Here is a 12,482-nt window from a genome sequence, read left to right as displayed (position 1 = left end):
AAATTTAATCATTTAGGATATTTCTCATAGCCACCAGATTGAATCACAAATTTTATGTTGAATTCTCTAATTTATTCATTGAACTTTCTTATTTGTGGACTGGTTTTCGAAAAAGGGAGCGTGAAATTGGTCTATAATGATTTGATTGTTATGAATCATCTCGGATTACTCCCCCTGGGAAAGTTCCATGAGGTTTGCAATAATAAAATATGCAAAAGACCAGAAGAATATACGCGGAGGGTTTTTACTCGATTCCGCCACGTGTCTATCCCCACTTCTGTATTGAATAAAGTTTCCATGACAACTTGGGTACGCGTTCATACGAATCCGGGTGAATGCCACCTGAAAGCAAACGTCAATTGTAGCCAGTTGTTTCAATCTGCCGTGCCTAAATGACTGTTAATTGCCCGAAAAATGGTGCAAATCGATTGGGATCGAATAAGAGGTGTCAGGGCCTCAACTCTCACAGACAGCGAGATCGAGGACTTATTTCCTATGGTGATAAAATGCGAAACCGAGGATATAGATGATATTTTCGACTTGCGTACTGTTATGAAGTTATCGCAGGAAATGTTACAGTTCAAGGATAATCAGGTGAGTAAATAATTCAATTATTCAACCCTCCAATTACAATTTGTTATGCAAAATTACGCTATAAAGCACAACAAACCAACCCAACAACAATTCAATGAACAATCTCACAAAATTGTTGCCTACACAAGATTTTCTTTTAATGGAAATATATTAGGTATCTCTTGGAGATATTCTGGAATAACATTGAAAAGTATAATTGATAAATCTATTATAAAAATTACTAAAAAAAAGAGATTTTGTTAGTCCAATACTAATGAGAATTGCATGCACCCTTATTTATTGAAAAGCGACACCATGATTGTCTTTTTTTTTATTGGTAATAATTTATTTGTTAATTTCATTATGAGGAAAGAACGAAAATTCGATGGAAAAAAATCGTAAAATTCCCCATAAAGAATGTCTATTTCAAATTTTTTGAATAAATACAATAAGCCAATATTATAACATAAACCAAAAAATAAATACCTAGACTGGGCCACTGAATTTTCGAAGAAATAAAGGAAAAACGCTGCATTTGTCTGTTTCGTCAATTTCATGCGTTTTAATTTGTTCTCAGGTGGAATCTTTATTATTAGAATGCGACGAGCTCAAAGAAAAACTAGCCACAAGTTCACCTTCATCGAGGAATAATCGAAGGCCTCCAGAGGCTGATGCTATTGAAGAGGACATGAATGACCCGAAATTACGAGATGCATCATTAGCCGAACATTATGAAGAGATGCTTCACGAGAAAAACGATAAGATCAAGACTCTTCTGCTGGAGCTGGAGGGAATCGAGAAGGAAAATATCGATCTCAAGCAAAAATTAGAGGCATTAAAAGAGGAAATGGAGGATGCAACAGAGAGCATGAACGAAATGACAGATGAACTGAAGGATTTACGAAATCAGACTGTTTATTACAAAGACGAAGTGAAGCATTTGAAACAAGAAAAAACAGCTCTGTTCACCCAAATAGAGGAAATAACAGCCCAACAATTAGACAGGGATCAAATAATCGACGAGTTCGGAGCTGCAATTGACGTTCGGGTGTCAGAATGGAAAGACATTCTGGATAATAAAGACACGGAAATTGCACATTTGAAGGAGCAGGTCTCGCAATCTCGTATTCACAGCACAACTGGAATGAGAGAACACCAGACATCTCAGATTATTTATCTTAATGGAGAAATTGAAAGGAGGGATGTAGAGATTTCGGAGCTAGAGGAGAAACTGCTGGAAGCAGCTAGCGAGTTGAATGCCAGTGCAGAGGTCATGGAGGAATTGAAGAGGAGTAATAAGAAGTTGGAGAAGAGTGGTAAGCGGAAGGAGCACAGGGATCTGCTGAGAAAGGCCCAAGAGGCCAATGAGAAGATCTCAGTGCTCCAAAAATCCCTTGGTGTCGCTGAGGATAATCTCATGCAAAAAAGCCAACAACTCTGTGATCTCCTGGACACTCTGAGGAGATATGAAGATAAAGATCATGGACTTACCGAGGCACTCGATGAAATTAAAGATCTCAAAAAACAACTTGATGCCAAAAATCAACATGTCCAAGATTTGGTGACTGTAATCAATAAATTAGAGGATTTCAACTCTCAGCAGGAGATGCAGATCGCAGCCTTGAGGTCTTCACTTTAATTTGTTCTCATCGAGCATGAACAATCGATTTTATTAATTGAACTAATCAATTAATTTATAAATTTTCCAGGAAAAAATTGGGATTACCTGAGGAGGAAGAGGTGTCGATTGAAGGTGTAACTCTCAGACATCAACAGGAAGCTACGATGAAGAATCAGTTGATGCAGAAGAATTCAGCTCTTGAACAAGAGAATGTCGATCTTAAGGCGGATATTCGTACCCTGAGGTACAGATTGAATAAATTAGGGGAGAAAATTCTCTTATCACGAGATGCCACGACTTCTCGGAGGAAATCAATACGTCCTGATACATCGAATAATGATAATTGGATCGCAGAACACGAAATCATCGCCCTGAAACATAAGACTGAGATGGATGGGCTCCAGGAGAATGTTAGAGTAGTTATTGAAGAGAATGAGGCTCTTAGAAAGGGAATGCATGAGATTCTGGATAGCATTCGTGACCAAGATGGTGAATTTTCTAGTTTTTCTGGGTACTGGTGTGAGGCATAATGTTTCATTCTGATTCACAACTCCCATGTCCTCCAAAAATGAGAAAATCCTATAGAAAGAAATAGTGCTTCCTATGAACATTGAATTTAGCATTTCTTTTTCCATTTTTATCTCTGAGAAACCCAATGAAGCTCTGTTGAACCTGACTTTTTTCTTTATTCCAGGCAAAGGACCAATTGATGTTCAATCTGGAACTCTTGAACGCCTCCTCGAGGCTCTAGATGTGAGACATCTAGCTGGATGGTACCACCCAGCAATGAGGCTTCAGGAACGTCTAAACGTCGTCCAAGGAAGCAACACAGAATTGAGAACTCAAATAAAGCACTTGAGGAAGGAAATCCAGAAGAAAGACGAATTACTCCGTAAAATAGCGACAAAAGGGGAGATCAAGTCTGACAGATCCTCCTCTGAGTCTGACAATCAAGACATCAAGACAATCATAGCCGAGTTCCAGCAAATGCAATCAGTCTATCGCAAAGAGCTCGAGCAATGGGACGAAGAGAGAGAGTCTCTCCAAAAGGAGAATTCCGATCTCAAGGAGACGAATGAAAAAGTGACAGCACAATTGGAGATATTCGAGATAGATTTGAAGGCCATTGAAAGTGGTGAAGAGGAAACTCAAAGAGCTCTGGCAGCGCGAACCACAGAATGTTCTGAATCCGCAGTGAATCGAATCATCACCAGCAGAAAATTGTCTGCTATGGAAGCTCTTCTCAGTAGTGAATCAATGAAACTATTTCAGGTAAAGAAAGAAGCCGTCGCTGCTGAGAGCACTTACAGGAAAATCCTCGCTGACATGGAAAAACGTGGGAATCTACTCGAGAAGAAAATCAAGAAGTTAGAGACCCAGATATTAAATTCTATCAGTAAAAACGAGTACGATGATCTCAAGGAGAAGTATGACCAAGTCAACATGCGTCTGAGAACTTCGTATGAACTTCAATTCGGTGTCGAAGACTCGAAGGAATCGACTGATCGGTCAGACTCCGCCATTCATTCCCCTGGGTCTAGGTCAAAAGAAGATAACGTGAAGAATCTTCTGACGATCAATTCCGAATTGAAGAATCAATTGAGTCATGTGCAGAATTCTTTGATCCATTATTTACAGGCTCCGCCAGATTCCATAGATGATAAAAATCAAATCACTCAACTGCAGGATCAAATCGAGACGATGAAAATCGAGAATGAGAATTTAGTTAAGACTCTGACGATTTCTCGTGAAGAAGCCGAACTGCATTACATTATGAATTCGTTGAAAACCCTGGAGCTGGATAATTTGAGGCATCAAATATTGGATCTCCAGGCGGTTTCCGAGGATAAAGAAACGATTGGGCGGTTGGGAAACGAGTTGAATAACTTGAAAGCCGTCGAAATCGAGATGAGCAAGCGAAAAATTCAGATGGAATCAGAAATTTCTCGTTTACGGAATGATCTAGAGGTCGCAGCCAATAAAAGAGACGAGGCACAAGCTAAACTTGAAGATTTTCGTCATTACTGCAGCAGCAAATGCAAAGCCTACACCGATATTATAAACTTCCTGCAGACTCAATACTCAGGAAGTACCTCAATAACATCATTACAGAGATACGAAGATGCTCTGCAGAAATTGAACGAAAGTCGTGAAGAAATATCATTGAAGCAGAAGGAAATAAAAAATCAGAGCGATAGTGTTAAAAGCCAACAGGAAGCCCTGACGAATCGCCTGGCGATTGTCGATCAACTGAAAGGTATCCTCGAGGAACAGATCGGTAATTCGGAACAGCAATCGATAATGCATCGATTCTCGGAGCACTCGCAGAATACTTTAAACGAGTACCGATACAAGAGACAAATATCGCACCTAGAGACTGAACTGCAGATGATGATTAATAAACTGATTGAATATGAATCAACGATCAGTCAATTGGAGTATGAAATCGTGAACATGCAGAAGATTTGGAAGCCAAAGACAGACACTTCAGCCAAGACTGTCACAATTTCTAGCCCAGTAACTCAAGAAATCGAGAAGAAATCGGTTTTCACGGAAGCGAGAGTTGAGAGTCATTCAGTGGAAACACAAAGCGATTTGGTGGTTGAACCCCAGGTTATCTCCGTTCTTGCTGAAGTGCAGAAAATGGAGAGAATCTCGAATAAACGAGAAAGCACGGATGTAACAGACAACCGAGTATTATTTCTCCAGGATCAGCTGAAGGAAGCTCTGACTTTGGCTTCAGATCGTTCAGCGAAACTCATTGATTACGAATCCCAAATAACTGAGTGCAGAGCTAAACTTGGGGTCTTGGATAAAGCCCTGACTGACAAGGATACAGAGATCATTGAAAAGAATAAATTGATTAGCCAAAAATCCTCTGACAGTGGTGGAGACGTTGAGGGAGCTAGCAAAGTGGCTCTCAAGTCAACTATCAACAGCTTGCAACTAATTATCAGTCAGAAGGAGGAGACGATCACACGGTATCAAACGCTCTTAAAAGAGGATAGGGACGAGCACAGTAAAGCCGCAGCTCGTCTTCAGGAGGAGATAAAAAACCTCCGAAAAGAAATATGTGGCTTAAGAGATGAGAATAATACGAAATTAGAGAAGAGGGGCCTGAACGAAGTAACAGAACCTGACATTTCCCTTTTAAAAAAAAAAATACCAGAAGACTCGAAGAAAGAGCCTCAGCCTGACGTCGAAACTGAGGAGAAGATCGCAAGATTGGAGGAACAGGTGTCAACACTGGAAGCAGATCTCCACATTACAAGGGAATTGAGCGACCGCTGGAGAAGACTTGCTGAGGAGAGACTTCAGCACATGGACGATGTCAGGGACAGGCTGGAGACTCAGCATAAACGGGAACTTGAGAGCTATCGAGAAGAGTTGGACAAGTGGCAGAACGAAACGAGTGCTCTGAGAGAGCAGTTGTCTGAGAATCGTATGAAACTGGCTAAGGGGAATATATCGTTATCCAAGGAGCTGCAGGACCGTGACACAAAGATCGAGGAGTTAACAGTGGCTTATCAGCAGCTTCAGAACGATTTTGATATGATGGAACAGATTAATCAACCAGTGAGTGTTCACAGCTCTGCGACCAACAAAATTCAGGAGGGATTGCACGGGCGTGAGGCATCTCATCATCTGCAAAACGAGTTGGATCATCAGAGAAGGCAGCACAAGTCTCTCATGGAAAAGGAGAAGCTGTACAGAGATCAGATCGTTGATTTAAAGCAACAGCTCAGCAGGAGGTATATGGCTGAGAAGACTGAGGAAAGAAAGGCATCACAACGAGAGTTGCAGTTGGAGAGAAAACTGAAGAGCATGGAGGAGGAGCTGAATAAGGCTAGGCTTCAGTTGGATCACGAGTACAGGGCGCAAGAAGCTAAGAGAGTCAAAACAGCTGAGGAGTTGTCACTCTGGGAGAAGCAGAAGAAATGGCAGCAAACGGCTGAGAAACTCAAGAAAGAGTTGAAGGAGAAATCTGATGAGTACAAAAAGTTGAGCTCCAGCTACGATAAACTCAGAACTGTTGTGTCCTGCATGGAGCGTGAAAAATGGTACTTGAGGAGTAAATTGAAATCTGAGAGTGCCAATAGCGCTTGTGGCTTCTCAGCACCTTCCGAATTCAACTACAAAGTCGTTGAAGATTTGCAAGTTGAGTGTCAAACGCTAAGGGATAGAATTAATGAACTGACCAATCGTCTCGAATCCGAAGATACAACTCAGCTGTTTCTTCAGCTAGAAAAGCAGAAGCGGAGGATCGCTGCTTTGGAAATTGTTGCCGAGGGAAATTCCCACACTGTCGATCAATTAGAAAAATTAGAGAAAGCTAAAACAAGTCTGGAGAAAGTGAATATTAAATTGGAGAGTGAGAATTTTGAGCTGAAGATGGATCTTGAAAAGCTCCAAGTGGATACGCCACGTCTCAGAGAAAAGGTCGAGCATCTGGAGAAATACGTTGAATTGCTGAAAATTGAGAAATCCGCGGATTCTGACAGATCCTCTGAGAAAGAGCAAGAACACTTATCCAAGAAATCAGCTCTGGAATTGGAGAAAACCATATATGTTCTTAAACGAATCGTCGAAAAGCTCCAAGCAGAAAACAAGAGGCTCAGGCTCAATTCCAAGAATCATCATCGCTTGACTAAATTCAATTCTTCGTCAAAAATCTCGGTCCGGGAGGACAATTCCACCCTGAAACGTCAGTACGAACAGGCGAAGAAGCGAGTTATTGCACTTGAGACTGATCTACAGTTGGCAGAGCAAAGAATTTTGATGCTAGAGAAAGTCAGGAGCGAAGAGGAGAATTGTGGAGAAGTTGGTATTCTCAAACATCAATTAGCTCACAAGTCGGAATTATTGGATAAGGTTAAACTGCTCCTGACGCGGGCCGCTGTCAACGAGAAAGCACTTCGTCAGAGAGTAAATAGACAAAAACTCATCTAAAGATTATTGTCAATTTTTCATAGAACACTATAAATTTTATGAATTAAAAAAAATTAGAATTATAATATTAGCTGATTATCGTTGAAACTTCATTTTTTAAATTCCATTGAATTTTGTCAAGTTATTGAAAAAAAACTATCCATTCAATTTGAAAATGATTTGACATAAAATATGTCTTAATATTTCCTCCTAAAATCAATAATTGCTCAGATCAGTCGACATTTAACAAACATTCTTATTTGACTTTCCAATATTATTATTCAATAATGGACTTTTATTGCAGATACGTCAGATTGAAATGAAACAAACACTGGCTACAATACCAGAATGTCATTCCTCACCTTCACAAAGCACTTGAAGCCAGCGGAATTACGACCCTAATATCAATTGTAAATAATTTCTGTACAATGGCATGAAGTCTTCATTACTGACTTTTCGAAACGAATCACCGTTTAATAAATAGCGTAAAGTGTACAATAATACGGGTCAAGGTAAATAAATTAATTAATTAACATGAAGAGTGCAGTCATCGAGAACAACTAGTTCTCCAGCTAAAATAATGGCAAGACGATCGATTTCAGCGTTCATTAACCACGGCATTGACAGTTCATCCAGAAATATTCCTCCCTAGTCCTCATCCTCATCCACTCGGTGAATGAATTGCTCAATAGTGTTTATGTCCTCGCAATCCGGAATAGATTTTCCCTTGAACTTGAGGCAGGATTCAGCGCAGCGTTGACCCTCAAAGTACTCGCCGAACATTCTCTTACATTGTGCGCAGTTCCGTATGCATGTACCTGTCATTGACAATGCGGAAAATCCACTGATAGAGAGATTAATCTATTGTCAATCAGATTTATTAGCTATTTAGGAGCGATAGCATTCAATACGATAGACCAATAATTACGGAATATTTTCCAACTGAATTTAACTCGTAGTCAATTTTTCTTCTTTTTTTTTTATTCTGTGCTAATGAATCTTTACTGACCCACTCGATCTTTGGTGGCACCTGCAGGTGCTGTCAGGTGAACAACGACGATAGCAACGATCAGCAAAGAAACCAGGCGATGAAGAGGTGCCATGACTGCCTAAATAGACCGAAATAATTACTCCTTGTACACATGTTGTCATGTCTAATGACTTTATCTTACAAATGTGCTCTTCCTTTTTAAATGATTCAGTCAATTAGTCAATGTCTTATTTATTTTAATATTCTCGCACCCTTCACCGCAACCGAGGAACTACTTGAAAATCCCAGTCCGCGACGACTTATCCTCTTCGACTTTATGGGCCCACAACACCAAGTATCGGAATATATAAAAGTCCGATGGCTTGTAGCAATTAATAATTCGTGTATGTCACTTGTGGTTGGAGAATTCCCCCTGAAGGCTGTCTCACACCTCCAGCAATCGACATCGATACTTTTTTATACGAACGGTTTATAACCGGAATCTTTCTCATCACTTCCGCGTTTACCGGTTCGCCATTGTGGAATTTAATACTTGGCGATCAATTGTCTTGTCCTAACTTACAATAGCCCGTTAAAAGAGAAATCATCCGGGGATTCCCGGAATTTTAGGCCATTAGAACCCGGAAGACTTTATTTCAATTCGGAAGGAATCCACTCCTCTTTTTCATTCACCAAATATCATCCTTAATTGAAGCTGACATTTAACATGATACAATTCAAATTAAAAAAATATCAGCATAAAAATTTGCAAACATTATGTTTAGGTCTTTGAGATTTTTGGAACGAATTCTTTTCTTTTAGACAAATTCTGAATCGTAGCGCAATTATTTCATACGAAAAATATTGAGAAATTTTGGATAATCATCAGTCGGAAAATTTGGGACTTCCAAAGGATTTGTTCTACAACAAAAATTCTTGAAACAATACTTACTTGATTATTCAGAAGATTTTTATTTCAGAGTGGAAAAACCTTGTTCAAATGATTGGAATGATGGTAGGGACGTTCGTATCTGCTTTTATACTTGAAGAATGTCAACCCCATGCAACCCCCTGTGAATTCACTCCAATCGAATTGTCTCAGCCATAATTTAATTCCTCCAATTTCCAGTACTCCCAGATAGGAAGTAACAACGACTGATTTTTCGGAAATTTTGCGATTCAAGGGGCTGATTAATTGAAAAACAATTTGTAAAGTACTTTATGGAAATCTTATGAAAAATCTAATGAATAATTACTTTGTTGCCAAGTCTATTGAGTAAATTTATATTGAATTAAAATATAAATTTAAAGATATCAACCTATACGTTCAAAACATTATAGAAAAGTCATGGAAAGTTTTTGGAAACTATTGGACATCAATGAAATCTAAAATATTATGTTTTACCTTATTTTTCATTGCTCTTTCAATTACAAGATTTATACAAGAGTAATCTGCAACAGAATTTTCGTTTCCTTGACTACATCGAATAAATTATCAATAGCATCCGGGTTTAAATTTAGTTGTGTCGAATACGGAAATGAACGTCACCCTTAGCCAGTCGTATTAATCAAAATATTACCATCAATTACAGATAGGGTTTATAAACAGCTGTGTTACACAACTCTGATTGGCAAACAGTATTTATTAACAATTTATCACTAGTCAGGAAGAGACCTCGGTCTTCAGCAACTAAATACTTCATAATTCACTTGCAAACTAATAAATTCAGATAAGTCGAATTGTCCAGTCCCTTTCAATATCAACAGACCTTAAGGACCGGTTGGATTATCTGGAAAAGATAATTTACTCCAAAATTGGGATTCCTAATTACTCTGGCAATTAATCGTTTTTTTTTCAATAATTGTTAGCTAGCGTTCTAGCAGTTGTCAACGACTAGAACGCTAGCTACCAATTATCGGAAAAAACAATTAATTGGCGGAGTAATTAGGAATCTCAATTTTGGAGTAAATTATCTTTCCGAGATACTCCATCCGGCCCTTAAAAAAATATTGATTTTCTGTAAAAATATCAAGAGAGCTTTTTTTCAAAAATTTCATCATCCCCAAAAAAATCCTTCAACACTTTCATCATAAATTGATAGTTTTTTAGATAAATAAATCAATTAATGAATCTTTTCAGTTTCTTCTGAATAACGACCTTAGGCATTGGTTTTGTCTGTCCTTGAGGGAAATCCGTACTCTAAAACCCACTGCTTTTGATATTTCGGTCTATTGTTCTTTCTCTCTTGGCCTTTAGGCTCATAATTTTTAACTCTGATTGGAAGTTTAGAAAGAAATCCTGTCACACTGTGCGAATTTGTCGGTTTTTCATCGGTTTTAAGGTCTGATTTTTTGAATTTGTGAATGACATCGCCAGTAAAGTGTTTCCTTAGAAAATCATCAGGATTTGCGTAAGGTTCGTTTTGAGACTCGTGGGACTCAAAATAATCTTTGGACTCGTCTTCGTTGGTTCCATCATTGTGAGGCCCATAATAATCGCTATATCTCCAATGATTGAACTCTTCCTCTTCGCTGTCATCTGTTAGTTCCTTTCTCGATGCTTCAGCTTTCGACTCCTCTGTATTTGTCTTATGATTCCGATGGAAAAGTTCGTTAATGAACTTATCGAGATCAAACGGCTTGACAAAGTCCTCAACATCGAGGGAAACGGGTTCGAGCTCCGCTTCAGCTGATCCGGTGATATTTTTAGGATTTATTTTAGCATTGCTGAACTCCTCACTTTTTTCATCAGGTCTTGAATTTTTAATCGGTCGTTCCTCCGACCTCCGAACTACCTCGCTGTCCTTTCTACTCTTTCCGTGTTGATTTCCTACCTGCGAAGTCTCGCCAGAGTCATTGGCAATTTTTTTCACCGTAAAATCCTCCTCTTTGGTTCGTTCACTTTCGCTCCCAACGAATGGAGATGATTTTTCCCCTTCCTCGTTTGGTAATGTACCAGGGTCAACAGCGTCGTTGTCCACATTACTGTATTTATCCTTCACTGAAATTAAAAAATGTTTCCAATTACCATAGAAATATTAGCAACAATGCAAGTACTTGACTCTCTTCCGCTATACGAATAATTATGCAATACTCTTCTTGAATTATCAATTATAGTGGCAATATTAAATAAGAAACTTTTTTTGACATTTTCTTATAAAATCAATAGTTTTTGAACCCCCAGAATATTTCAGACTTCAACTTCAAAAACGCTTTACAGAAAATTGTTTTCAATATCAATAAACTTTTTTCCTCATTATTTACGCCAATGTGTTATTTTTTGACACTTTCCTGAGAGTTTAATTCTCTAAAAGTGTTCTTGAATGAAGAAAGCTTTTTTTGCATTTCAGAAATTTCAATAAAATTTTTAATAGTTTACAATTTAATTACAATTAATTTTACTGTAGAAATTTGTCTCACTATTTTCATTGTTATTGTCATCGAGACTCTCCTCCCGCCTGTCAGTGTAATCTGGCACTTCAACATAAGGAATATCGTCAGGATTATAAGGAAGAATATCAGAATGATTGCCCTGATCCGGTGGACTACTGATAACTGCCTGATGGTCCTGAAGGTTCACATAAGTCCTATTCGCCTGTTTCGTTTCCTCGGGTAATTTGTAGGGCTCTGAACCGACAAGGAAAGGGTCAGGATCAGGTATGACAATTCTCCCTAAAAACCTATTGGAATTTATAGAGAGATTCAGATCCGAGACTTCACTTGATGTGCCATTGCAGTTCCCAATGATCGTCGTGTAAGAGAGTGGTTTCGATGGGAGTGGAAGGACTATGGGCTCGTTGACTCCAGGAGGTGTTCTCCTGAATGATTCACTAGATATTGCTATTTTTTTTTGTGGTTTCGACTGCTCCTCGACACTCAGTCCTGGATGACGATAAAGGACCTCTGGTTTCACTCCCACGAGTTCCAGGTTTGAATACCTCTTCTCTATCCTCGATTCGCTGAGGGGGTAGTTGGGTAATTTATCGGGCGCCGGAAGGTCTGCTGATCGTTTGAATCGCGGTGGAATTTTTGGTTTTAAATATTTTGGTTTGAACACCTCTGAGAACTTCCAGGATGCCGTAACAGGGTTTTCCGAGGGTTCAGGAAAAAAGAGGCCCTCATTTATTGATTTTGGCGGGCTTGAGGCCGATAGCACAAGGTCTTTCAGCTTCATGGGAAGTCCATGGGGTTTTATTAGTACATAGGGTCGTGTCCACGGCGTACGAACTCTTCTTCTCTGAAAAGCAAATGGCCCCGAACTGAGAGAAAATTGTCATTTTCACTCTCACTTTCACTCCCATTTTCTGTAGATCCAGCAAGTAAAAATTGTAAAATTAATGTTTAATTTTTGGTGAATTTCTGCTAAATCTTTTCAGAACTCTTGTGAAG

General features: G+C 39.0%; 3 protein-coding genes across 4 annotated transcripts; 1 reads left to right on the top strand and 2 right to left on the bottom strand.

Annotated features, from left to right (window-relative positions):
* Nucleotides 1–342: 342 nt before the first annotated feature.
* Nucleotides 343–7,656, top strand: LOC105265157 (centrosomal protein of 290 kDa). Of its 2 annotated transcripts, none has more exons than XM_011302508.1 (5): nucleotides 343–594; nucleotides 1,151–2,199; nucleotides 2,283–2,683; nucleotides 2,889–7,015; nucleotides 7,428–7,656. In XM_011302508.1, the coding sequence occupies exons 1-5, from the start codon at nucleotides 415–417 to the stop codon at nucleotides 7,500–7,502; spliced, it is 5,832 nt and encodes a 1,943-aa protein (XP_011300810.1). In that variant the 5' UTR covers nucleotides 343–414; the 3' UTR covers nucleotides 7,503–7,656. The 2 variants fall into 2 exon arrangements, with proteins under 2 accessions (XP_011300810.1, XP_011300809.1); XM_011302507.1 differs by having other exon boundaries at nucleotides 2,889–7,120.
* Eh (Eclosion hormone) lies at nucleotides 7,525–8,384 on the bottom strand. The gene is made up of 3 exons (XM_011302509.1): nucleotides 8,296–8,384; nucleotides 8,133–8,232; nucleotides 7,525–7,941 (listed from the first exon to the last, which is right to left on the bottom strand). The coding sequence occupies exons 2-3, from the start codon at nucleotides 8,224–8,226 to the stop codon at nucleotides 7,772–7,774; spliced, it is 264 nt and encodes an 87-aa protein (XP_011300811.1). The 5' UTR covers nucleotides 8,227–8,232; nucleotides 8,296–8,384; the 3' UTR covers nucleotides 7,525–7,771.
* A 1,722-nt stretch (nucleotides 8,385–10,106) lies between these two features.
* Nucleotides 10,107–12,306, bottom strand: LOC105265156 (uncharacterized). The gene is made up of 2 exons (XM_011302506.1): nucleotides 11,514–12,306; nucleotides 10,107–11,094 (listed from the first exon to the last, which is right to left on the bottom strand). The coding sequence occupies exons 1-2, from the start codon at nucleotides 12,265–12,267 to the stop codon at nucleotides 10,253–10,255; spliced, it is 1,596 nt and encodes a 531-aa protein (XP_011300808.1). The 5' UTR covers nucleotides 12,268–12,306; the 3' UTR covers nucleotides 10,107–10,252.
* Nucleotides 12,307–12,482: the final 176 nt, after the last annotated feature.

The sequence above is a fragment of the Fopius arisanus genome, unplaced genomic scaffold (genome assembly GCF_000806365.1).
Source record: "Fopius arisanus strain USDA-PBARC FA_bdor unplaced genomic scaffold, ASM80636v1 scaffold00028, whole genome shotgun sequence".
In the NCBI taxonomy this organism is placed as follows: domain Eukaryota; kingdom Metazoa; phylum Arthropoda; class Insecta; order Hymenoptera; family Braconidae; genus Fopius; species Fopius arisanus.
The sequence above is the reverse complement of the archived record's forward strand: the minus strand, read 5'-3'. Positions and strand labels throughout refer to the sequence as shown.